The sequence below is a fragment of the Chlorocebus sabaeus genome, chromosome 11 (genome assembly GCF_047675955.1).
Source record: "Chlorocebus sabaeus isolate Y175 chromosome 11, mChlSab1.0.hap1, whole genome shotgun sequence".
NCBI classification, from domain to species: domain Eukaryota; kingdom Metazoa; phylum Chordata; class Mammalia; order Primates; family Cercopithecidae; genus Chlorocebus; species Chlorocebus sabaeus.
Window position 1 is genome coordinate 90822046 of NC_132914.1, and position 27940 is coordinate 90849985.

Consider the following 27940-nt stretch of genomic DNA (forward strand, 5'->3'; position numbering starts at 1 on the left):
GATCTCTCACTACGTCAGCCACCCATTTCCATGGGAGGATTCCCTAGAGATATTCTAATTACCAATAATTGCTATTCCTCTTTTCCAATCTAAATTTTAAGAAAACTAATAGTTAACTACCAGTCCCTCTTGATCTCCCAGCTCCAAGAATTATTCATTCCCTCTTTGTAACCTACATCCATTGATCCAACCACTTTTTCACAGTCCTTCATGTATCTCACACATTCTCACTCCCTCCTTACCCAGCACAGATTCGTATCATGGTTTATCATTATCATCATTCCTCTGTGTACATGCCCACCTCCCCTGCATCCTCTTTCTTTGTTGTGTTTCCTTTGTTTTGACAATTATCTTCTCTGCCACATCATCAATATTCATCTCTAGTTTAGGTAAGTAATCACTCCTACAAGTTTTCAAGTAAATCACTCCACTGCCACCATACTGACCACAACCGCAGCTGTTTTTCAACTGCATTAGGCGAGCTCCCCACTCAGAGCTTTTGTATTTCCTGTTTCCGTTGCCTGGAATGCTTTTACCTCATAGTTTACTCCCTTTCCTTAAGGTCTTTTTCCTTATCTGTTATCTTGTGTGGCCTTCCTTGGCTACTGCATTTCAAGTTGTACCTTTGTTCCTGTACTCCTTGTTGTCCTTTAATTTACTTTTCTCAATAGCATTTATTATTTCTAGCATACTGGATGTTTTCTGGCTATCTCCCATCACTAAAATGTAAGCTCGATGAGGACAGGGCCTTGTGTGTTTTTTTCCCATGCTTGGTCTTCAGCACCTGGAATAACACTTTGAACTTGGTAGGTGCACAATAAATATTTTTCTGTTAAGTGAATGAAGTTGTTCCTTCCTCTTCGTGCTTGAGGGTTTTATGTTTTAGGGCTAAGAGACATTCACATGAGAAAGCAGGAAAGTTTTTTGTTTGTCAAGCAATAAATTGTAGATTGGGCTGCAAAATAAGAAACATTCTTGAGAACATGTTACTATTAGAATAATAGTAACATGGGCTCAAGCAATCCTCCCACTTTAGCCTCCTGAGTAGCTGGGGCTATAGGCACACACCACCATGCCCAGCTAATTTTTAAAATTTTTGTAGACAGGGTCTCACGATGTTGTCCAAACCAATATGGAATTCCTGGACCCAAGCAGTCCTCTCACCTTGGCTTCCCAAAGTGCTGGGCTTACAGGCGTGAGCCACTGTACCTTGCCCAATCTAGTTTTTTTTTTTTTTTTTGAGACAGAGTCTCTGTCAACCAGGCTAGAATACAGTGGTGTGATCTTGTCTCATTGCAACCTCCATGCCTCCCCAGGTTCAAGGGATTCTTATGCCTCAGCCACCCAAATAGCTGGGATTACAGGCACTTGTGACCACGCCCAGCTAATTCTTGTGTTTTCAGTGGAGAGGGGATTTTGCCATGTTGGCCAGGCTGGCCTCTAACTCCTGACCTCAAGTGATCTACCTGCCTTGGCCTCCCAAAGTGCTGGGATTACAGGCATGAGCCACCATACCTGGCCCCATTCTGGTCTTTTTGACAAAGCTCTGACTTGGCTCCCTTTCTACTTTTCACTGGTATCTTTGTTACTTTGCATTTCTGTAGTACAGTCATGCATTGCTTACTGATGGGGATATGTTCTGAGAAATGCATCATTAGGCAATTTCATTGTTATGTGAACATCATAGAGTGTTACTTACGCAAACCTAGATGGTGTAGGCTACTACACACCCAGACTTTATGGTATAGCCTATTGCTCCCAGGCTACAAATGTATACAACATATTACTGTAGTGAATACTATAGGCAATTGTAACACAATGGTAAATATTTATGTATCTAAACGTATTTAAACATAGAAAAGGCACAGTAAAAATGTGATATAAAAGATAAAATGTAATACACTTGTATAGGGTACTTAGCCAAAAATGGAGCTTACAGGACCGGAAGTTGCCCTGGGTGAGTCAGTGAATGTGAAGGCCTAGTACATTATTGTACACTGCTGTATACTTTATAAACAAACACTATATGTTTAGGCTACACTAAATTTTTTAAAAATATATTTTTCTTTCTTTAATAATAAATTAACCTTAGGTTACTGTCACTTTTAAACTTGATAAACTTAAAAAAAATTTTTTTTTTTTTTGAGACGGAGTCTTGCTCAGTCGCCCAGGCTGGAGTGTGGTGGCGCTATCTCAGCTCACTGCAAGCTCTGCCTCCCAGGTTCATGCCATTCTCCTGCCTCAGCCTCCCCAGTAGCTGGGACTACAGGCACCCGCCACTACGGCCGGCTAATTTTTTTGTATTTTTAGTAGAGACGGGGTTTCACCGTGTTAGCCAGGATGGTCTGGATCTCCTGACCTCGTGATCCGCCCGTCTCGGCCTCCCAAAGTGCTAGGATTACAGGCGTGAGCCACTGTGCCCGGCCAAAACATTTTTAATACTTTTTTGCTCTTTTGTAATAACACTTAGCTTAAAATATCGTGTACAGCTGTACATAAATATTTTCTTTATATCCTTATTCTATAAGCTTTTTTGTATTGCAGTTTGTGTTTGCACTTTTTAAACTTTTTTGTGAAAACTAAGACACACACATAGTCTAGGCCCACACAGGGTCAGGATGATCAATATTACTGTCTTCTACCTCCACATTTTGTCCCACTGGAAGGTCTTCAGGGACAATAACATGCCTGGAGCTGTCATCTCCTATGATAACAATGCCTTCTTCTGGAATACCTCCTGAAGGGCTTGCCTGAGGCTGTTTTACAATTGACTTTTTTAACAAGTAGGAGGAGTACACTCTAATGATAAAAAGTATAGTATAGTAAATGCATAAACCAGTTGCCTAGTCATTTATTATTATTATTATTATTATTTTTAAATTATTTTGGTTGAGACAGGGTCTCACTACATGTTGCTTTGGCTGGTTTTGAACTCCTAAGCTCAAGCCTCACAAAGTGCTGGGATTACAGGCGTGAGCCACTGTACCCTGCCATTATTTTTTATTATTATCAAGTATTATGTGCTGTATATAATTGTATGTGCTATACTTTTATACAGCTGGCGGTGCAGTTTGTTTACATTAGCACCACCACAAACATGTAAGTAATGCATTGCACTGTGGCTTTCTGCACCATCACTAGGTGACAGGAATTTTTTTAGCTTCATGATAATCGTATGTGACCACTGTAGTATACACTGTCCTTCATCACTGTACATTGTTGACCAAAACATTGTTATTATTTCAGACAGAATCTCGCCCTGTCACCCAGGGTGGAATGCAGTGGCACGATCTTGGCTCACTGAAACCTTTGCCTCCTGGGTTCAAGCAATTCTCCTGTCTCAGCCTCCCAAGTAGCCGGGATTACAGGCATGCACCACCATACCTGGCTAATTTTTGTATTTTCAGTAGAGACAGAGTTTCACCATGTTGGCCAGGCTGGTCTTGAACTCCTGACCTCATGTGATCCGCCTACCGTGGCCTCCCAAAGTGCTGGGATTACAGGCGTGTGTCACTGCGCCAAGCCTCAAAACATTCTTATGCAGCCCATGACTTTACCTAATTGTGCCACCTCCATTGCTTTTTAAAAAACATATATATAAAAATAGAGATGGTGGGGGGGGTCTCACCATGGTGCCCAGGCTGGTCTCGAACTCCTGGGCTGAAACATTCCTTTGCCACTTTGACCTTCCTAAGTGCTGGGATTGCAGGTGTGAGCCACTGCACGTGGTCCATGTTGCCTTTTTTTTTTTTTTTTTTTTTTTTTAATTGAGACAGGGTCTGTCTGTTTCGCCCAGACTGGAATTCAGTGGCGCGATCTTGGCTCACTGCAGCCTCTGCTTCCTGGGCTTAAGTGATCCTCCCATTTCAGCCTCCTCAGTAACTGGGACTACAGGCATGAGCTACCATGCCTGGCTAATTTTTTGTATTTTTTGTAGAGATGGAGTCTCCAACTCCTGAGCTCAAAGTGATCTGCCTGCCTCAGCCTCCCAAAGTGCTAGGGTTAACACATGTGAGCCACTGCACCTCAACATTGCCTTTTAATGAGGTCTTATTTCATGTGCATATACTAGATATAAATGTATGCTATAATATTTAATACAGTGGTAGAATGTAGTTGTCACTAATAGTGTATGAATGTAAAGAAAATATCTGTTTGAATTGTTTCTTACTGGTTGTAAATTCAGATTTTCATTGTATTATAATACATATATTGTTATTTTAAAGCAAGGCGGTGTTACAGTCTTGTTACATATATATTATTATTGAATATGTTACTTTCATTATGATAGCTTTATATAGTATTGAATGTTACAATCTTTGTTACATACCTTAATATCACTTAATATTTAAAATATAGGTAACTTGACCCTCCAAGATAGTGATTCCTTTTGTTTTCCGTTTTGTTTTGTTTTGTTTTGTTTTGAGACAGGGTCTCTTTCTTGCTCAGGCAGGAGGGTACTGTGCAGTCATGGCTCACTGCAGCCTTGAACTCCTGGGCTCAAAGGATCATCCTGCCTCAGACCCCAAGAAGCTGGGACTGCAGCCATACACCACCACGCCTGGCTAATTTATTTTTTGTTTTTAAATTTTTTGTAGAGATGAGGTCTCACTGTGTTGGCCAGGCTGATTTCAAACTCCTGGGCTCAAATGGTCCTCCCACCTTGGCCTCCAAAAGTGCTGGGATTACAGATGTGAGCCACGTGGCTGGCCAAGACAGTGATTCTTAAACTCTTTAGTGAGCCGCTATTACTGGTGGAATATGTTGTATATCATTCACGTGTGTTGAGGAGATGAGATTTTTAGTAATCATTAACTTTGGGGGAAAGGTATTTAAATAACAATAAAGCACTGTTTGGTGGCATTTTAGTCACCTGAAATGAAAATGTTGAAAATTTTTCTGCTTCCATTGGATATAAGAAATGTCATTTTCTTTCTTTTTTTTTTTTGAGACGGAGTCTTGTTCTGTCACCCAGGCTGGAGTGCAAAGGTGCAATCTTGGCTCACTGCAACCTCTGCCTCCCCGGCTAAAGCGATTCTCCTTCCTCAGCCTCCCAAGTAGCTGGGATTACAGGCATGTGCTACCGCACCAAGCTAATTTTTGTATTTTTAGTAGAGACAGGGTTTCACTCTGTTGGCCAGGCTGGTCTTAAACTCCTGACCTCAGGTGATCCACCCGCCTCGGCCTCCCAAAGTGCTGGGATTACAGGCATGAGCCACCGCGCCCAGCCAAAAAATGTCATTTTCAATGAAAAGTTTTTCATTGTTTCTCACCTTAATGATATATAAAGTAAATGGTAAACTTTTAAGTTAAAAAATAATAATAGGCATAATTTATACCTTTGAGAAACAGAAACTAAAGTAATAAGTACTTTATTACTGTGGAAAATAAGAATGTTAAATGAGGGCTTTCTTTTTTTCTTTTTTTCTTTTTTTTTTTTTCTATTTGTAGTAGAGACAAGGTCTCGCTGTGTTGCCCAGGCTGGTCTTGAACTGAAGTGATCCTCCCACCTTGGCCTCCCAAAGTGCTAGAATTACAGGCATGAGCCACCACACCTGGCCTTTCTATTTTTCTTTCTCTTTTTTTTTGAGACAGGGTTTCACTCTGTCGCCCAGGCTGGAACGCAGTAGTGTGATCACAGGTAGCTTCGACCTCCTGGTCTCAAGTGATCCTCCCACTTCAGCCTCTCGAGTAGCTGGGACTACAGGTGCATGCCATGACACCTAGATAGTTTTTAAATTTTTTTGTCTGACCATGTTGTCCAAGCTGGTCCCGTGCTTTGGAACTCCTGGGCTCAAGCGATTCTCCTGTCTTGGTTTCCCAAAGTGCTGGGATTACAGGCATGAGCCACTCACTGCACCTGGCCTAAATAAGAACTTTATTATTAGAAAAGAAACCTAAAATTTGGTGTGAGAAGAAAAATATTTCTGACTAATGAATAATGCAACTAGGTGAAACTTTGTTTTGATAACTTATTTGCCCACCCACCCTAAAGTACTATAGTGGATTACTGAGTATAGTAATTGTTTTATTGTAATCTCGAACAAATGCTGGCTAACATTCCCACATCTTCATGATGTTTGTTACTGATTATTTTGTAGCCTATCCCTCGGCCAGATCCTGTGCATAACCATGAAGAAACACATGATCAAGTGCTGAAAACCAGATTGGAAGAAAAAGTTGAACACCTTGAGGAAGGACCTATGATAGAAAAACTTAGCAAAATGTTCTTTACTACTAAGCACCGTTGGTATCCTCATGGACAGTAAGTTTTCTTTTCTTTTCTTCAATCCCTACTAGATACAGTAAAAGAACACATTGATTTTCTTGCAGAAACAAACTTCTGAAGTGGTATTTTGCATGAGGAAATTAACCCCAAGTATAATCACATACTATTTTGTACTTTTTTTTTTTCTTTTCTGAGACAGGATCTCACTTTGTCATCCTGACTGGAGTGCAGTGCCACAGTCTCAGCTCACTGCAGCCTCAACCTCCAGTACTCAAGTGATCTTCCCACTTTAGCCTTCTGAGTAGCTAGGACTACAGGCATGTGCCACCACACCTGGCTAATTTTGTTCTTTTTTTTTTTGAGTCTTGCTCTGTCAACCAGGCTGGAGTGCAGTGGCGTGATCTCGTTTCACTGCAACCTCCACCTCCCAGGTTCAAGCGATTCTCCTGCTTCAGCCTCCTGAGTACCTGGGACTACAGGCGCGTGCCACCACACCCGGCTAATTTTTTGTATTTTCAGTAGAGATGGGGTTTTACTGTGTTAGCCAGGATGGTCTCGAACTCCTGACCTTGTGATCCACCTGCCTTGTCCTCCCAAAGTGCTGAGATTATGGGCGTGAGCCACCGAGCCTGGCTCATTTTTTTTCTTTTGTAGAGGCAAGGGCTCACTTACTGTGTTACCCAGGCTGATTTTAAACTCCTGGAGTCAGGTGATCCTCCTCCCTCAGCTGGGATTATAAGCATGAGCCACTGCCACTGTACTTTTAAGTTTACATATAATTTAGCTAAAATGAAATAGTACTTCTTTTTTTCTTTATTTTAATGGGAGAATTTAACCAGAGCTTTCAGTGAATTTTGTAAGAGTTCTTGAAAATTTTTACATTCTATGATGTATTCATTTGATATGTTGTTTTTGTTCATTTTCCTGTTAAGTAATTGATTGTGTCTTCAGCCCTTTATTAATTTCTTTATCAGATTTTGAGTTACTGCAAAAAACATTGGGTTACAGCAAATGATTGGGCAGCATATGTTGTTCTCAGTTCCCTTAAAAACTATAATTGCCCTGATATTCACAAACACTCACATTTTCCATCGATTCTTACCTGCCATTTGACTCTGGCATTAATTAGTTTTCCTTTTTTTGATTTTTTTTCTTTTGTATCTGTCTTCTTCCATACCAAACCATAAGATGTTTTTGTTGTTTATATTTGAACAAACTTTTTTTTTTGAAAAGGAGGTCTCACTATGTTACCCAGGCTGATCTTGAATTCCTGGGCTCAAGCAATCCTCCTTCCTCAGCCTCCTAAGTAGCTGGGATTACAGGCCCACTCTGCCACGCCCAGCTAGTTTGAACAAAACTTTGTTCTTACTTATTTAACTCAGTAACTAGCACTGGGCTGGATACATTTAGAGAATTAATGAATATACATTCATCGAGCTGCTCTAAGTGCTAGTTAATGCAAAACATAACCCCCACTTACAAATTGTTTATAGTCAAGGAGGGAAGATAGTGGAGTAAATAAACGGTTAAATAAAGTGTAATTGAGCCTTGAAGGAGGGTTAGGAATTAACCCATTGAGAATGAGGGGTAAACTTCACAGGCAGAGGAAACAGCATTTCGGATAAAGTGTGCGGGGGAAATTACTAGTAGGTCAGATTATGGCACCCAGAATATTAATTTATTATAACAAAACATAGCCCATTGTTTTCTGTGTTAAGAAGCCTCTTTCTTAATAATCTCTATAATAAAAGTGATTTTTTATATCATTTTCCCAAGGAAAAATATTGATTTTTTTTTTTTGCGGGGGTGGGGCCAACATGGTCTTTCAATTCCTGCTTCTCTTTTATGTCTCCTTCCTTGATTTTTCCTTCTTATTTATTTTATTTAATTAATTAATTTATTTTTTGAGACATGGTCTCACTCTGTCACCTAGGCTGGAGTGCAGTGGTGTGATCTCAGCTCACTGCAACCTCCGCTTCCCAGGTTCAAGTGATTCTCCCGCCTCAGCCTCCCAAATAACTGGGACTCTAGGCATGTGCCACCATACCTGGCGAATTTTTTGTATTTTTAGTAGAGACGAGGTTTCACCATGTTGGCCAGGCTGGTCTCGAACTCCTGATCTCAGGTGATCTGCCCACCTTGGCCTCCCAAAGTGCTGGGATTACAGGCGTGAGCCACTCCTCCGCCCTTCCTTCTTATTTAATATCCACTTTGTTTATGCATGCTATCTGGATTTTTCCTTATATTTTTAATTGTAAGGTTAGGATATGTGCAAACAAATTAGGGAATCATCTGATAACCCTGTATCTTAAATCATTAAATCTCATTATATTCTGAGATTTCTTTTTATGATTCTTAACATCTCTCATGTTTATTTTTGACTTGTATCACATTATCCAGGTATTTGAGTTCAAACCTTGTTTCAACGTCTTCTGTAATGGCTTTCAGTACCTGTTTCTTTCCTGCATGTTCCATATTGCTACAATCTGTTTTAAGCATTCAGAACGAAATCATTCTAAAGGTGTGTAACCTGAGAGAGACAAGACTGAAGACAGGGAGAATAATTAGGAGTCTTAAAACCAAGCGTGTTATCTTTAGACATTTGTGTCTAGTACCCTATGTTTAATCTTATTTACTTAATCTTACTACTAATCAGCTTTTGACTGCTAGTTAGTTTAGTCTCCTGATATTTTTTTCCCATCAAAATTACTAGGCGTTTTTTATTGTAAGTTAACTTTAATTAGAGGGACTCGATTGTCCCAATATCTATCCTAATAAAGAGCTTGGCAGAAAAACCCCAGAGACTAGTTTATGTGTATAAAGAGAAATTCTATCTATAGGCCTTGTCCTTGTAGATGTATCATCTTGCTGAGTTTTCAATAAGCCTATGTGTAATCACTTATCGTTCAACACATTTATTTGGTATCTACATATGTATTTTGGGTTAATGTGAGTCATTTTCAGGTGTTGGTTTCTGGATGTCAGTGACCATTTCTTTCTTTTTTTCTATCCATCTATCTGTCTGTCAGTCCGTCTGTCCATCTGTCCATCCATCCATTGAGTCATTCGTTCATTCATTCTCAGCTTGTTTTCCCTAGTCAGACTATTTCTTTTTAAACCTCATTTAATATATAGAGGATGATTTACTAAATATTTCACAGTTCTTAAGTTACAGCAGTCAAAAGAATGGGACTCATTATGAATTTATTAACTGGGGATACATAACTTCTTAAATAAGTTTTTATTAAAAGGAATAAAACACATTTTACTTTATTTTTATTTTTAGTTTTAGTTTTCTGAGACAGAGTCTTGCTCTGTTGCCCAGGCTGGAGTGCAGTGGTGCCATCTCGGCTCACTGCAACCTCTGCCTCCCGGATTCAAGTGATTCTAGTGCCTCAGCCTCCCAAGTAGCTGGGACTACAGGCGCACACCACCATGCCTGGCTGTTTTTTGTGTTTTTAGTAGAGACGGGCTTTCAACATGTTGGCCAGGCTGGTCTCAAACTCCTGATCTCAAGAGGTGATCCCCCTGCGTTGGCCTCCAAAGTGCTGGGATTACAAGTGTGAGCCACAATGCCTGGCCAAAACACACATTTTTAAAAAGTATTTTTAAACTATGCAGAAGTATTTAAAATATAAAATAGAAGTGTTCTCTATTTCTATGTTCTCCATAGGGAATTGGGTATAATATGAGGTAGGGCTATTCTTAGAGGTAGAGGTTAACCTACCTAGATGTTGAACATCTTTTCATGTGCTTATTGGCCATTCATATGTTTGGGTTTTGGTTTTTGTTTGTTTTCAGTTAAGTATCTGTAGAAATATTTTGTCTATTTTTAAAAAGCAAATTGGGTGTCTTATTAAGGTATAAAACTTACAGACAAAAGTGCTATATGAGCTATATGCTTTGTAAATTTTGTTATCTAAGCTTGCTTTTCACTATGTATGTTTAATGTATGTATGTATGTATTTTAATAGATACTGTCTTAGATGTGGTTTCCTAGGAGACCCTAAGATAAGGATTTTGTTGTTGTTGTTGTTGTTGTTTTATTTCAATTTTTAGCTTCAGGGGGGTACACAAGGATATATTGTGTGATGCTGAGGTTTGGAGTATGATTGAACCCATCACTCAGGCAGTGAGATAGTGCCCAATAGGTAGTTCTTCAGCCTTCTCTCACCTCTTTCCCTCCTGCCTGTTGTCCCCAGTGTTTTTTGTTTCCATCTTTATGTCCATGTGTACCCAGTGTTTGGCTACCACTTATAAGTGAGAACATGTAGTATTTGGTTTTCCGTTTCTGTGTTAATTCGCTTAGGATAATGGCTTCCAGCTGCATCTGTGCTGCTGCAAAGGACATGATTTTGTTCTTTTTTATGTCTGTATAGTATTCCATGGTGTATATGTACCACATTTTCTTTATCCAGTTCACCATTGACAGGCATCTAGATTGATTCCCTGTCTTTGCTGTTGTGAGTAGTGCTACAGTGAACATACATGTGTCTTTTTGGTGGAACAATTTCTATTCCTTTGGGTATTTACCTAGTAACGAGATTGGTGGGTGGAATGGCAATTCTGTTTTTGGTTCTTTGAGAAATCTCCAATTGCTTTCCACAGTGGCTGAACTAATTTACATTCCCACCAACAGTATGTAAGCATTCGCTTTTCTTGCAGCCTTGCCAACATTTGTTATTTTTTTCTGTTTTTAATAATAGCCGTTCTAACTAGTGTCAGCTGGTATCACACTGTGATTTTTATTTGCATTTCTCTAATGATTAGTGATGTTGAGCATTTTTTCATATGTTTATTGGCTGCTTGTATGTCTTCTTTTGAGAAGTATCTGCTCATGTTCCCTTGCCCACTTTTTAATGGAGTTATTTGTTTTTTGCATAAGTTCCTTATAGATTCCGGATAGTAGACCTTTGTTGGATGCATAGTTTGTGAATATCTTATATTCTGTAGGTTGTCTATTTACTCTGTTGATAGTTTCTTTTGCTGGGCAGAAGCTCTTTGCTTTATTTATTTATTTATTTATTTTTGAGACAGAGTTTTGTTCTTGTTGCCCAGACTGGAGTGCAATGTCACGATCTTGGCTCACCACAACCTCCGCCTCCCGGGTTGAAGTAATTCTCCTGCCTCAGCCTCGCGAGTAACTGGGACTACAAGCATGCGCCACCATGCCCAACTAATTTTGTATTTTTAGTAGAGACAGGGTTTCTCCATGTTGGTCAGGCTGCTCTCGAACTCCCGACCTCGGGTGATCCACCCGCCTTGGCCTCCCAAAGTGTTGGGATTACAGGTGTGAGCCACTGTGCTTGACCAACTCTTTGTTTTGATTAAGTCCCACTTGTCAATTTTTGTGTTTTTTTGCAATCGCTTTTGAGTACTTAGTCATAAATTCTTTACCAGGACCAATGTCCAGCATGGTATTTCTTTGAATGTAGCTTTTTTTTCTTTCTTTGAAAGAAAAGAAAAATGTAAGTAGAATAATATTTCCTAGGTTTTCTTCTAGGATTTTTGTAGCTTGAGGTCTTATATTTAAGTCTTTAATCTGTCTTCAATTGTTTTTTATATATGGTGGTAGGTAAGGGTCCAGTTTCATTCTTTTGCATATGGTTAGCCAGTTATCCTGGCACCATTTGTCAAAGATCACTTGGTTGTAGGTGTATGGCTTTATTTTTGGGTTTATTATTTTGTTCCATTTATCTCTGTGTCTCTTTTTTATCACTACCTTGCTGTTTTGATTACTGTAGCCTTGTAGTATAGTTTGAAGTCAAGTAATGTGATGTCTCTGGCTTCTTTCTTTTTGCTTAGAATTGCTTTGGCTATTTGTACTCTTTTTTGGTTCCATATGAATTTTAGAATAATTTTTTCCTGTTTTTTTGGAGACAGAATTTCACTTTTGTTGCCCAAACTGAAACACAATGGCATGATCTTGGCTCACTGCAGCCTTTGCCTCCCGGGTTCAAGCAATTCTCCCACCTTAACCTTCTGGGTAGCTGGGATTACAGGCATGTGCCACCACACCTGGCTACGTTTTATATTATTAATAGATATAGGGTTTCACGATGTGGCCAGGCTGTTCTCAAACTCCTGACCTCAGGTGATCCACCTGTCTCAGCCTCCCAAAGTGCTGGGATTACAGGTGTGAGCCACAGTGCCCGGCCTAGAATAGTTTCTTTCTAATTCTGTGAAATGATGTTGGTAGTCTGATAGGAATAGCATTGAATCTGTAGGTTGCTTTGGACAGTATAGACATTTTAACAGTATTGGTTTTTCCAACCCATGAGCATGGAATGTTTGTCCATTTGTGTCATCTGTGATTGATTGACTGATTGATTTTTGAGATGGAGTCTCACTCTGTCACCCAGGCTGGAGTGCAATGTCATGGTCTCAGCTCACTACAACCTCTGCTGCCCGAGTTCAAGCGATTCTCCTGCCTCAGCCTCCAGAGCAGCTGGGACTACAGGTGCATGCCACCACACCTGGCTAATTTTTGTGTTTTTAATAAAGACGGGGTTTCACCATGTTGGCCAGGCTGGTCTTGAAATCCTGACCTCATGATCTGCCCGCCTCGGCCTCCCAAAGTGCTGGGATTACAGGCGTGAGCCACGGCATCCGGCTGTCTCCTGTGATTTCTTTCAGCAGTGCTTTGTAGTTGTTGTAGAGCCCTTTCACCTCCTTGGTTAGATGTATTCCTAGGCATTTTACATTTTCTTGTGGCTGTTGTAAATGGGATTGTGTTGATAGTGTTGTTTGTTTTCTTTATCCTTACTCATTTTTTATTTAATCAATTATTGTGAGAGGAATGTTGAAATCTGCAACTGTAATTGTAGACTTCAGGCTCTCAGCTTGAACATTATTGGTATATAGGAATACTACTGATTTTTGTACATTGATTTTGTATCCTGAAACTTTACTGAAGTTGTTTATCAGGTCTAGGAGCCTTTTGGCTGAATCTTTAGGGTTTTCTAGGCATAGAATCGTATTATCAGTGAAGAGAGATTATTTGACTTTTTCTTTTCCTGAATGGATGCCTTTTATTTTTTTTTCTTGCCTGATTGCTCTGGCTAGGACTTCCCCAGTACTATGTTGAATAGGAGTAGTGAGAGTGGGCATCCTTGTCTTGTTTCTGTTCTTAAAGGAAATGCTCTCAGCTTTTGCTTGTTCAGTATGTTGGCTGTGGGTTTGTCATAAATGGCTCTTATTGTTCTGAAGTATGTTCCCTCAATGCCTAGTTTGTTGAGGATTTTCATCATGAAGCAATGTTGGATTTTATTGAAAGTTTTTTTCTGTGTTTATTGAAATGATCTTTTTTTTGTTTTTAATTCTGTTTATATGATGAATCACATTTATTTATTTGCATATGTTGAATCAGCCTTGCATCCCAGGCAGAAAGCTTGCTTGATCATGGTGAATTAATTTTTTGATGTGCTGCTAGATTTGGTTTGCTCGTATTTTGTTGAGGATTTTAGCATCCATGTTTATCAGGATATTGGTCCATAGTTTTGTTTTTTTGTTATGTCTCTGTCAGATTTGGGTATCAGGATGATGCCGTTTTTGTAGAATTAGTTGGGGAGGAGTCCTTCCTCCTCAATTTTTTGTTGTTGTTTGGGGGAATAGTTTCAGTAGGATTGGTACTGGCTCTTTGCACATCTGGTAGGATTCAGCTGTGAATCTATCTGGTCCAGAGCTTTTTTTGGTTGTTGGTTTTTTATTACTGATTCAGTTTCAGAACTCATTATTCATCTGTTCAGGGTTTCAGTTTCTTCCTGATTCAATCAGGGGAGGTTGTACGTTTTCAGGAATTTATCCATTGCCTCCAGATTTTCTAGTTTGTATGCTTGGAATTGTTCGTAATAATTCTCTGAGGAATTTCTTGAACCTGGGAGACGGAGGTTACAGTGAGCCTAGATCGTGTGCCATTGCACTCCAGCCTGGGGGACAAGAGCAAAACTCCGTCCCTGCTCCCTCCCCACCCCCAAAAAATAATAGTCTCTGAGAATCTGTTGTATTTCTCTGGGATTGGTTGTAATGTCACCTTTGTCATTTCTATATTACTTTTAACCTGGCTGTCTTTATTTTTAAAGTGGATTTCTTATTGGCAGCATATAGTTGGTGCTTGCCTTTTTTTTTTTTTTTCTCACCTTATCTGACCTCAGTGCCCCATCTCATTTCAACATCAAGCTATTTAAAATGCTATATCCCACAGTTTTCAGCACTTTTACTCTTCCTCTGCTATTTGCTCTTAGCTTACTTTCTTCATGACATTTTACTTCTTTATATTCACTTTGAATGTCTACTGTCCCTCTTAGCGCAACTATATATAATTACAGATTATTAGGTGTCTGTTAATGTTATATTTATATTTTTAGGTGACTTTTTTTGGTTAAATCTTCTTCTCTGGATTATTTTCTCTTTGTCAAGGTTGTAGTTGGGCGTGGTGGCTCATGCCTGTAATCCCAGCACTTTGGGAGGCCGAAGTGGGTGGATCACTTGAGATCAGGAGTTTAAGACCAGCCTGGTCAACATGGCGAAACCCTGTCTCTACTCAAAATACAAAAATTAGCTGAGTGTGATGTTGGATGCCTGTAATCCCAGCTACTCAGGAGGCTGAGGCAGGAGAATTGGTTGAACTCAGGAGGTGGTGGCTGCAGTTAGCTGAGATTGTGCAACCAGCCTGGGTGACAGAGTAAGACTCTGTGTCCAAAAAAAAAAAAAAAAAAAAAAAACCTAAACATTTGTTTTGTAATTTTCCACAAGAATTCTAACACAGTATCCTTAATACAATGTATGGGTACTAAATTGTTATCTGATGGAATACTATCTCACCTAATTGTCTTCACAGCTTCTTTAAGGTGTTTAGCTCCTCTTTGAAATGGTACTTTATGGTAGTTTTGAGGATACACTGGTAGATTTCCCAGTGATTCTTGGAAGTTTTATTTCCAGAGTTCAGCTACCAGGTTATATGGGTTTATCCAGTTCCATTTTATCCAGGTAGGTCACAGGTGGGTTAAGATGTTCCTCATTATCAGATTCTTAATCAAGGTCAGCAGATCCTTAATGATCCAAAGGTGTTGCCCCACCTCATTCAGTCTTGAAACTACCTGCATCTAATTACTGGCCTCACCCAAGGTGGGTGAACTGGGAGTGTAAGTTGTATGACTAAAGAATCAATGCTGAATAGGCCAGTGGCTAATAAGTATCATTGATTAGATTATCTCATGTCTGAAAATCTGAAGTGTTTACTATTAAATCTGTGGGCCAGGATTATACGCTTGTAATCCCAGCACTTTGGGAAGCTGAAGTGGACAGATTGCTTGAGCCCAGCAGTTGGAGACCAGCATGGGCAACATGGCAAACCCCATCTCTCCAGAAAATACAAACAACAACAAAAAAAATCAGCCAGATATGGTAGTATGCTTCTGTAGTCCCAGCTACTTAGGAGGTTGAGTCTTTAGTGTTCCTTAGTTGGCATGAAAAAAAATCAAGTCATGAAGTATTCCTTCTAATATAATCTTCCTAGAACACATCATTTGAGCAATATTATTGTTGTAGGACTTTTTTCTTAGGTCAGCTAAAGACACACAACCACAAAAAATTATGCTCGCAGACAATTTGAAGGGTGAGGAAGGACACGGTTTATCGTGTGAAAAGGAAAAATCTCAGCAAAACAAGAGAGGTTCCTGTTAATAGGCCCACATCTCACAGATTGAATCCCCAGGTTACCACACCAGATCATGAGAGGCCAGGCTCCTTTTCCCTGCAAACAGCACGAACTTCCCGAGGCTCTACCCCGTTTTCCCAGTGCACAGGCTGGTTGGAATTTCTCTGGGGAACCCTGTATCTCTATATAGAGTTCCTGATGATGTGTCCGTTACTTTTGTCATTAATTCGACCTTAGTAACTGTTGAAATTCTTTTTACATATCTAAAGTTAATATACTATCTTGATTTATCTTGGTGCTTCCTTTTCATCTCCCTTGTCTCTGGATTTTGGAGTGCCCCAAGAATCAGTCCTTGGACCTCTCCACTTTTCTCTTCCATTCTCTAGGACAGGAATCTCATCCAGTCCCATGGCGTTAAATACCATCTGTGTGATGATGGCTTCCAAATCCATCTGTGGTCAAGACCTGTCCCTTGACCTCTAGGCTTATATATCTAATTGCCTGCTTGACATGTGTAGTAGGTATCCTTAACTTGGTATCGTGTCTAACTGCGCTTCTGATGGTCCTCCACAAACCAGCTTCTCCTGCAGCCTGCTCTCTCAGTTAATGCCAGTTCTGTTCTTCTAACTGCTTGGGCCAAAACCTTGGTACCACTCTTGACTCCTCTCTCTATCTCATACCCAACATCTGGTCTGTTAGCAAATCTTGTTAACTCTATCTCTAAAATGTATCCAGATGTGACTACTTATCACCATTCCCTCTGCCACTATCCTAGTCCAAATCACCATTCTTGCCTGTTTTGTTGAAATAACTTCCTAACTGGTCTCCCAGCTGCTTCCTTTGCTTTGCTGCATTCTGTAGCATAGCAGCCAGAGTAACTCTGTTAATACTTCCCTTGGTTCTTGTAATTTTTCTGTTGAAAATCCTCAAACAGGCCGGGTGCGGTGGCTCATGCCTGTAATCCCAGCACTTTGGGAGGCAGAGGTGGGCGGATCACGAAGTCGGGAGATCAAGACCATCCTGGCTAACACGATGAAACCCCGTCTCTACTAAAAATACAAAAAAAATTAGCCAGGCATGGTGGCGGGCGCCTGTAGTCCCAGCCACTCAGGAGGCTGAGGCAGGAGAATGGCGTGAACCCGGGAGGCAGAGCTTGCAGTGAGCTGAGATTGCGCCACTGCACTGCAGTCTGGGTGGCAGAGCGAGACTCCGTCTCCAGAAAAAAAAAAAAAAGGAAATCCTCAAACAGCTTCCTATCTCACTCAGAAATACTCTAGGCCTACAACTACCTACATGATTTGGTCCTGCATTACCTTTCTGCTCTCATACCCTACTGTCTTTTCCTTGTTCATGTTTTCTGGCTAGATGGCCTCTTTTTTGCTTTTGAACATGCCCTTCCTTCCACCTCAGGGCCTTTATACTTGCTGTTTGTCTGCATAGAACACTCTTTCTCACAATATCAGTAAAGCTAGCTCTCTTACTTCCTTCAGGGTTTTACTCAATGAAGCCTTCCCTGACCAGTTTATTTATCTTATTTTCCTATCTCCTGTATTGGAATGTAAGATCCATGAAAGTCGGGATTTTTATCTTGTTTTGTGTACTACAGAATGATTAGTGCTTCACATAGTAGGTGCTCGCACATTTTAAAATGGGTAAATGATTCTGATTCTCGTAATACCTGTTTTTTGTTTTGTTTTGTTTTGTTTTTGAGACAGGGTCTTGCCCTGTCACCCAGACTAGAATGCAGTGGCCTGATCTCAGCTCACTACAACCTCCGCTTCCCGGGTTCAAGAGATTCTCCTGCCTCAACCTCCTGAGTAGCCAGGACTACAGATGCATACCACCATGCCTGGCTACTTTTTAAATTTTTTGTAGAGGTGGGGTTTCGCCGTGTTGCCCAGGCTGGTCTCGAACTCCTGGACTCAACTGATCTGCCCACCTTGACCTACCAGAGTGCTGGAATTACAGGGATGAGCCACTGTGCCCGGTCCCCACAATTTTTAAACATTAGTTGGGCATGGTGGTGCATGCCTGTAGTCCTACCTACTCAGAAGACTGCGGTGGGAGGATCACTTGAGCCCAGGAGTTTGAGGGTGCAATGAGCTATGATTGTGTCATTACACTCCATCCTGGGTGTCAGAGCAAGACCCTGACTCTAAGAAAGGAGGAGAGAAAAACAGAGGGGGTGTGGGGAGGGAGGGAGGCAGGTGGGCATGAAGGTAGGAGAAAATAATTCTAAATTTCTGAAATATAGGGCAATCTTACAAATGCATGAATAATAGTACTACTTTATTTAAGAAATGACTTTAATATTTTCCCATGGAGACAACAAAAATTAGCTACTTCTATCAGTAGGAAACAGATTTGATTACCTAGCTTAGTATGAACCAGGAGGTAAAGTTTTCTGGGTTAAGACCTGTGGACCAGTGTTCCAGATGTCACCGAGTCATTGTGTAATTTAAGAAGTGTAACAGTATAACTTGGTTTGCCAGGAGCAATCTCAATTTAACTTGCGTATTAATTATTAATAGTGCCTGCAAGGTTCCCAGTCTGGATGATAGAATAAGGTCATCCTAAAATTAAGGTGCTTGCTTTTGGCTAGTGATTGTAATGTATACTAAAATTCATGCATGATAAGAAATCTGTAAATGCCATTTGACATTTGTTGAGCATATTTTAGAACTTGACTTTGTTCAGTTTAGGGCTATCAGAGTCTCAAACATTTTCAGTTTTGAGTAGTAAATACAGTTGAACAGTGTATGCTGAATGACATTTTTAATGGATCGTTCTTAGCATTTTGAAGGTCTCAGACTTCATTGAGAGTCTGATAAAAGTTTTCAATCCACTGCCCAGAAAAACACATATTCACAATTTTTACAAATAATTTCAAGAGGTTATTGACTTCCCAAACCCCTTCTAGAACTGCTCGCTATTCCCGATGACCATTGCTTTGAGAGAATGCCTTTCAGGGACGCTGTTGCACTATTACAACCTTATCTGGTATGTCAATGGAACCTTTTAGAAAAGAAGCAGAATTTTCTCTATGCCGACATAAGTACATGTAGAAATGTTCATGCAAATGGTATTTTACTCTGTGTATTTTTTGACAACTTACTGTTCCATGTTGATATATACAGATGTAATTCATTCTTTTCAACTTAATTCCTGTATTTTGCAAATTTTCCAAAAAAAAAATAAGTGTGTTAGGAAGTTGCCTTTATGAAACCTGAAGCAAAAAAATGCTTTAGCTATCTTAATCACAACAACTAAAGATCATAGGGTACATGTCTTACCATTTATAGTATAAAACTGAATTTCCACATTAGCAAAAAATTGAAAACAAAAAATAATTTGTGACCAACTTGCCAAAATCTGACCAGAAGGAAATTTTTGAAGATAACTCATCACAAAAGCACGTGTACTCTATGCAGAAATTTTTCTTAAATCAGTGAAGAAAATAAGGAAATGCAGAGGAGCAAAATAAAAAATTCTGCATGGTGAAATCACTCAAAAACTATCACTGCTAACAATGCATTTCATTTCTCTATATCTATACGTAAGTTTTGTTAGTTTGCTTATTTTTATATGGTTATAATCATACTGTATACGTAAATTTGCTCCTCCATTCTTCCTGATTATTTTAACTACTTTTTCTATATTCCTTTGGGACAGAGTGCTAGAAGAGAAATTACTAGGTCAAAAATTACGAATATTTTTTGATACGTCTTATCATATTGCTTCTTCAAAAGTATTTTGAAGTAAAAGTTTATACTTTTAACCAGTCGGGTCTGATAGTGCTAATTTCACCACACCGGGCTTGGATTGGGCATTATGATTTTTAACGTGTTTGTGATCTCAAAAACAAGTAAAAGGTTCCTCACTGTTCTGATTTGCAATTCCTCCATTTTTCATGACATCATATATTTTTCCACAAACATATTACTAGTTATATCTTATTTTATATTAAAACTTGATTTTGCATTTTAAAGACCTCCATTTAGAGGAAAATAGCCCCTTGTAAATAAAACTTTAACACAACACATTCGTGTTCACAATGAGATGTTTCTTTTATGTTTTAGAAGCCTAAATCTCACCAGATGTGATATTGCTTCACTACTTAGACAAAAAACCATTAGTTTTTCATTCAAAATCAGTCATCTAGGTTACCATGTTGTAATTATCCTCAATATATGAAAGAAAACTATTTCAAATGCTTAATTTAATAGTCAACAACTTAGCCACATGTGGTGGTGTGCCTGTAGTCCCAGCTGCTAGGCAGGGTAAGGTAGGAGGAGCCCTTGTGCCAGGAGTTTGAGGCTGTAGTACCCTATTGTTGAACTTACGAATAACCTCTGCACTTCAGCCTGGGCAATAAAGCAAGACCCAGTCTCTAGAAAAAAAAAAAAAAATGATTACATGAAAAAAGGAAAACAAATTTTCACAATGGGAGAATGTGGCTTGTTATTAAGAAATGCCTGATACATAGTTTCATTGATTTTTAAAAAATAGTTCCAATAGCAAAATAATCATAGAAGTTAGATTTTTATCAGGAATGATTTTTATTAAAATCATCTTATTCCAAGTATTTTCTTCTTTTCAAGGTATCACAGACGTCGTAAGAATCCGAATCCTCCAAAAGACAGATGATGCTGAGGTTCCTGGGGGAATCAAAGAGAAATGTGCCTCATTTGCCATTTGAGAAAATGTAGTCTGGTGTATTCACTAATATAAAGTAAAGTAATAATGATAAAATATCTTTTCATATATTAGAATGTGTACTTTTATGTAAAGTAATTCTGGATTTGACATTCTCATTTAGAGAAACCTATTTTCTTTTTTTTTTTTTCGATTTTAGTCTTTCATTTAGGTACGGTCTCCAATTTAGGACTTTTTCATAGTGCCAAAGCCATACATATTCAGTAGAATATCAATAAATTACATAAGAAATTCAACACTTTATTATAAAACGGGCTTTGTGTTAGATAATTTTGCCCAACTATAGGCTACTGTAAGTGTTCTGAGCATATTTAAGACAGGCTAGCATTTTCAATTTACAATATTTTCAACTGATAGGTTTATTGGGATGTAACCCTACCATAAGTTGAGAAACATCTCTTTTTGGGTGTCTACTGTGATTTAAGTATTTTTAATCATCAGCAAAACATTGTTAGTAGTATAAATATGATTAATAAAAAGGTGCATAGCTTTCATGAAGGAGATTTTTAAATTGCCTTTGAGAATAAACTCACACGGTCTACCAAGAAAATAAATGTTGTAATGTTTCAATTGTCTTCTAGGAAATAGTTAAATTAGTGATATTTTAATCAGGTTTTACTATCTGCTAGGCCCCTTCCATCCATTCTTATTAAATTCTCAAAATAATCCTTTGAAGGAGTATAATTACATTTTAGAGTGACGCGAACCCTACCAAAAAAGTGGGGGAGCCAGGAGCCAAACTATCAGGCTCCAAAGCTTTTTTTCAGTGCATCACAATGACAAAGGGGTGGTTTTCTTTCACCCAAGAATATGCTTTCCTGGAAATTTTTCTAGATAGAATATTATGTAATTTGTTTTGAGGGTTTTTTTTCCTGGCTGTCTTAAAGATTATGCTAGCTTTAGAACACATGCAAACAGCTGCAGCTCTGTGATTAAAACGTTAAGGTCGCTAGACTGGTGTTATAAGAATGTTAATAGATAATTCTGCTGCCTCTGTTAGCTTATATGTGATCCTTAATAGCATTGTTTCCCCTTCAGTTTCTGTTTAGGAGGTGAAGAATCTTTTAATAAGGTAGAAAGCTTGCTTTATTTAAATTTGTACTGTAGAATGTTTGTGATACAGTATTTGTAAAATTGATGTGAAAAATAATTTCTCATTCAAAGTCTATTGTTTGATCTAGTTCTTTTAATCAAGGAACTCTAGTTGAAGTTTCAAGTGGCCAATGAAGTGTGAGGAATAGCGACTAGGAGAGAGTAAAGGAAATAATAATGTTGACCCTCTGTTACCCAAAGGAAATATTTTTAAGTGGTTTACTTTTTCCATTAATATAAATTTCATTTGGAAAGATTAAAAAAACAAGTTTGATTGAACTTGATAAATCAGAAATATTTACCAGCTTTGTCGATGGTGTATTCTTGAAAAATGTTAGGTTTTCTTTCAGGTTGACTTATATCCAGACTCCCACAAATTTTTAGCTATGTTTTAAATGTAGAAAGAAGTGAAAAACAAATCAAAATATAATGACAAAGATTTTCTTCTCTTTCAAGTAGAAAGCTCTGCTAAATCAGGGATTTACCCAAGACGCCTAAATCCACATACTTATATGTCAATGCTTTGGAGAATTAACTTTGACTTTATTGTACTGGAAGTATAGATTAACACTGTGCTTTCTGGGATTTTGCTTTACATTGTTTGCTGATTTTTAATTTTGCTAAATAAGCACATATTCCATCACCAGCATCACCTGCCCTCTGTTCCTCCCCTGCCCCCCAGGGATAAGAACCTGTTATCCACCATCACTAACATTTTATGAAAGATCTACTTATTTGTCTGTTTTGCAGACATTTTAAAATTCGTAAAATGGGATGCTTCTTTAAATTAAATACATTTAGCTTCATGAAAAACTCACTGCACAGTTATTGTTCAAGCATTATTGGAAACCACCAGAGGGCACTCTCACCCAGGGCTTCATTTGAACATCTCACCCAAAAGTGACTTTTAAAAGCACTTAATTAGCAGAGAATTTGGATGTTCATTAGTTGAGAATGACTAGTAGAATAAATGGTAATAGTGAAATTAAGTGCTGGAATATTCTGAATAGGCCAATAGCAAAAACTTTTTTTTTTTTTTTTTTTAAAGAGAAGATCTTGCTGTGTCGCCCAGGATGGAGTGCAGTGGCACAATCACATTGCAGTGCAACCTCAATATCCTGGGCTCAAGCAATCCTCCCACCGCAGCCTCCCGAGCTGCTGGCACTACACATGTGTGCTGCCACGCCTGGCTAATTGTTTTAATTTTTTTATAGAGAGGGGTTTCACCATGTTGCCCAGGCTGGTCTTCAACTCCTGGGCTCAAAGCAATCCACCTGCCTTGGCCTCCAAAAGCGTGGGATTACAGGTGTGAGCCACTGTGCCCAGCCTTATTATTTTTTTTTAAGATAATATTAACATTTTGTATACCTTCTTTCTTTGTATTTCTCTGCATAAATATATTTCAAAAATAAAAATAGAGCTCATAATGTATGCCGTTTTGGAATGCTTTTTTCACTTAATAGGAATTTTTTCCGTAAGTACTCTGATTTAATGGGTGCATATTCTTCTATAATCTAGCTTGTCATAATTTAATTAACTCCCTGCTGTTAGACGTAATCATTGTTTCTGTTTGTTCCATCTTGTAAATAATGCTGTTATTAATATACTGGTGGATTAAACCATTTTTTTATTATTTTTTAAATTTCTTTTTTTTTTCTTATAATTCATCAGAAGCTGGCAAGATCATTACTATTTTCTTAGATTTGTTTCTGTAAGTGCAATCATTGAATCAGAAGGCATCCATGTTTACGTACATTTTTAAAGTCAGTGGTTTAAACTGTATCCTTTTTGGGTTTTGGAGATGGAGGTTTGCTCTGCCCAGGCTGGAATGCAATGGCGCAATCTTGGCTCACTGCAACCTCCGCCTCCCAGGTTCAAGCGATTCTCCTGCCTCAGCCTCCTAAGTAGTTGGAATTACAGGTGTGCACCACCATACTCAGGTAATTTTGTATTTTTACTAGAGACAGGGTTTCACCATGTTGGTCAGGCTGGTCTCGAACTCCTGACCTCAAGTGATCCACCCACCTCGGCCTCCCAAAGTGCTGGGTGGGATTATAGGTGTGATCCTCCATGCCCAGCCTAAACTGCATACTCCTAACAACAGTAGATGGAAATATTTTCTCTTTACTTCTATTAAAATTTTAAAAAATCTTTATCAATTTAGTAGGCAAGGAATGGAAAATGTTTTAATTCGATCAGCCACTTTAAATTTAGTATATGTCTCATTTCAAAGCATATAAAGTATACAAGTTTCAGGTCCTAACTTAAACCTATGAGAGGCCTTATTATGGGCTTATTTCCTTTGCAGCACTGTACCATGTGTTTCCTCTACCTTCCCTGCACAACATTCTTTATATGCCCCCTAAAATGTAACTTCTTTAGATTCCATTGTTACATGCAAGACTGTATATCTCTCCATAGCACTTAATCAGAGTTTGTAATTAGGCATCTTTTTGTGTGATTATTTGATAAATGTCCATCTCCCCTACTAGACTATAAGCTCCATGACTTCTAGGGACCCTGTCTGATTAGGTGTATCACTGTTCCTACCGCCTAACATTGCCTAGCACATTCATTGCTTCACAGGCATCCGAATATGGTTTTGTAAAACACATTGCTCTAGTGCACAGGATTTTAAGCTAAGGATTTCATGAATGGGATTTGGGGTGGAGGTATCTATGAAATTCCTGAAATTATATAGACTTTTGAGAATATGTGTTTTCCTGGGGATAGAGTATGTAGTTTCTCAGCAACTGATTAAAGTCTGTCACATCATGCCGTAATTCTACTTGCCTATAGCTAAACACCTAGTAACATTAGAACTGAAATGATAGTGATATGCAAGATAGCACGTGTGGTTTCCACATATTCTAAGAGGCATCTTCAATTAGATTCCAAAAATTTTTAAGAAAAAAAAAGATATTATGTGCCATCATTTTGAATGGTTCTGGGCACTTCAGGTAAACCCTTACTCAAATAATACTTTTTCAGGTTCAATGTGTATTTTTAAAATTTCCAGAAGATAAGTTGAATATCAGCCCACAAACACTGGTAGTAAGTAAACTTTTATTTGCTAAAGGCATAAATAAATGTCTCCGTGCTTTTAGGCAGATTTTTTTTCCCAGAAGTTCAAAATAACTTGCTCGTAGTCTTCCCAAAATAATTTTCAAACATTCTAACACCAAAGAAAGATCTTCCCAATTGAGCTCAGCCATCAGCCTCCTACTATTTTTTAATGTGCTATTTAACCTTCTGAATGTGAGAATACTTTGAATGCACTGGGAAGGAATACTCAGGAACAATATGTAATGTGCTTTCTCGTTTTGCACAAAGGCATTCATTTTGATTTAGTAACAATCTCATACTTATAAAGCATATCCTCCTGCAGAAATGCTTCACAGTCATGACTGCTTGAATTCTTGTCATGTTGCTTGTAAATGAGCTCCTGTTTTTAGATGGAGAAATGGAGGCAGAGTCTCACAATTATATATGAGAATAGCAAGTAGAAACCTTATGATTACTTCTGAGTCTTTTTTTTTTTTTTCGAGCTGGAGTTTCACTTTTGTAACCCAGGCTGGAGTGCAGTGCAGTGGCACGATCTCGGCCTACTGCAACCTCCGCCTCATGGGCTCAAGCGATTCTCCTGCCTCAGCCTCCTGAGTAGCTGGGATGATGAGCGTGCACCAGCATGCCTGGCTGATTTTTTGTATTTTTAGTAGAGATGGGGTTTCACCATGTTGGCCAGCCTGGTCTCGAACTCCTGACCTCAGGTGATCTGCCCACCTTGGCCCCCCAAAATGCCAGGATTACAAGGGTGAGCCACCACGCCCAGCCTCTTCTGAGTCTTCAGTTCAGCAAGAATGTCTCTTTTTTTTTTTTTTTTTTTTTTTTTTTGAGACAGAGTCTTGCTGTTGTTGCCCTGGCTGGAGTGCAATGGCACAATCTCGGCTCACTGCAACCTCCGCCTCCCGGGTTCAAGCGATTCTCCTGCCTCAGCCTCCCAAGTAGCTGGAACTACAGGCATGCAAAGCCACGTCCGACTAATTTTTTGTGTTTAGTAGAGACGGGGTTTCTCTATGTTGGTCAGGCTGGTCTTGACTTGAAATCCTGACCTCAAGTGATCCACCCGCTTTGGCCTCCTGAAGTGCTGGGATTACAAGCATGAGCCACCGCGTCTGGCCAAGAATGTCTCTTTATAATATTGTCTCCAAGCATGTAATATTTTCGGCAAATTTTATTAAGCACCTATAGAGTTCAAGCTACTGTGGGTTCAAAGATGAGCCCTCCTCATTCCTGATTGACAAAATATCTTGCCCGGACCATCCCTTCTTTCCCCTCTAGTCAAAATTAATCTCTTCCTCACTCATAATGCAAAGTACATTGGATTACTATTATATCACTTACTTGAATAATAGTCCTGATGAGTAACATGTAGTCATAACATGGTAAGTGTGGCAATTTGGATTGATCCCATTGGACTTTTCAATTGCTGCATCCAGGTGTAATTACCATAAAAGCATAAAAGATAGAATGGTAAAGCTGAAAGACATCTTAAAGATGATTTTGGGGCACTGATATGGAAACAGATCCAAAGAGACTAATTGACTTGCCCAAGATCACAGATTGTGGCAGAACCAACCAGTCTTTTTTAAACATTAAGAATATTTTGTATATATATTTATGCATATACATACTGATGAAATGTGCCTGTAGCAATAGATGTCTCCAGTGATGTACTAATAAAGGTTTAACAACTGGTTCTAACTTGTAATGTTTGCCAGTTTCCATGACTGGATCTTACAAGTTGGTGTGCACTGACTCCACATTCCACTAGATGTGCCCCTGAAATCATATATTTACTACTAAAACCATTAGATCGTTTCCTTACTTGTTCTAGTTATGCATTCAGAGACACTACCTTATTTTCTGATTACATTTGCAGGGAGAAATAACTCCTTACTTGTCAGTGTCAACCTTCACGTTTAGTTTCTTTTTCTGTTCCTTTTTCCAACCCACTATACCTTTGAAACTTTCAGTTTCTTTTAAGGATTTAATAACTTGCTAATAAGTGTTAAAAATGACTTAATGGGTTCTATCTTTTAAGGGAACTTTGGATGAATCCTTGAATATCAATTATCTGTTGCTAATTAATAAATCACCCCTAAGTTCATTGGCTTAAAACAACAATCTTTCATTAGTTTGTGTTCTTCCAGGTAATTCTTGTCTGGATCCAGCTCAGCTTATCTTGGCTGAACTTGCCCATGCAGCTGAGGTCATTAGTTGGGTTGTTGAGGCTGGCTGGTCCTAGGTGGCATCAATTGTATGTCTGGTATTGAGTGACTGTCAGCTGGGGTATTAGGGGGACTGTGTCTCATCATCTAGCAAACTAGGCCTGGATTATTCACATGGCTTTAGGGTTTCTAGACTATAAGATTAGGGCTGGGCATGATGACTCACACCGGTAATCCTAGCACTTTGGGAGGCCAAGGTTAGGGGATTGCTTGAGCCCAGGAGTTCAAGACTAGCCTGGGCAACATAGTGAGAGCCCATTTGTAAAAAAAAAAAAATTTTTTTTTTCCCGAGATGGAGTTTCACTCTTGTTACCCAGGCTGGGGTGCAATGGCATGATCTCAGCTCACCGGAACCTTCGCCTCTTGGGTTCAAGCGATTCTCCTACTTCAGTCTCCTGAGTAGCTGGGATTACAGGCATGCGCCTGTGTTGTTTTTGTCTGCTCAGACAGCTCATCTACATCACGGTTATTTTAATTTGCATTTCCCTGATAATATGTGATATGGAACGTCTATTTACTCATTATTTTTTCTTATGATTGAAGTTATAATATTTCTTTAAATATTTTGGATAAATCTTTTGTCAGATATATGCACTGGAAATATTTTTATGGGGGACCAGTGTTGATTGGATCTGTTTAAAGAGAAAGGAGACAACGTTTCAGGCAGGGAATGCAATCGATGTGAAGGTTTGGGGTAATTGGTTTCATTTATCTTTAACACCATGTTATGGATGGCAAAATAACTTCATTGGCTTTTTTTTTGTTTTAATCAAGAAAAGACCTTTTCTGAATGAAGCAGTATTAGTAAACCTAATGGTGACAATAAAAGTGATTCTGAATAAATGAAAACCAAAAGAGATTGTTCTTGTTTTACTCATAAATATAATTCTTCATATACTGAGTTCAGTTTTTTAGCCATAAGTGAAGACATGGGAAAACCATAACATGTTATTT

General features: G+C 38.9%; 1 protein-coding gene across 2 annotated transcripts in view; it reads left to right on the plus strand.

Moving 5' to 3' along the window:
- The window catches only part of MRPL42 (mitochondrial ribosomal protein L42), a 35995-nt gene extending 12869 nt beyond the window's left edge, over positions 1-23126 (plus strand). Inside the window, exons 5-6 of one of the 2 annotated variants that reach the window (XM_008004247.3) lie at positions 6102-6265; positions 20489-23126. In XM_008004247.3, the coding sequence (XP_008002438.3) occupies positions 6102-6265; positions 20489-20534 (210 nt within the window). In that variant the 3' untranslated portion in view covers positions 20535-23126. Of the gene's footprint in view, positions 1-6101; positions 6270-20488 lie in introns of those variants that run through there. The other variant, XM_073020996.1, reaches the window with a different exon arrangement.
- The last annotated feature ends 4814 nt before the right edge of the window (positions 23127-27940 follow it).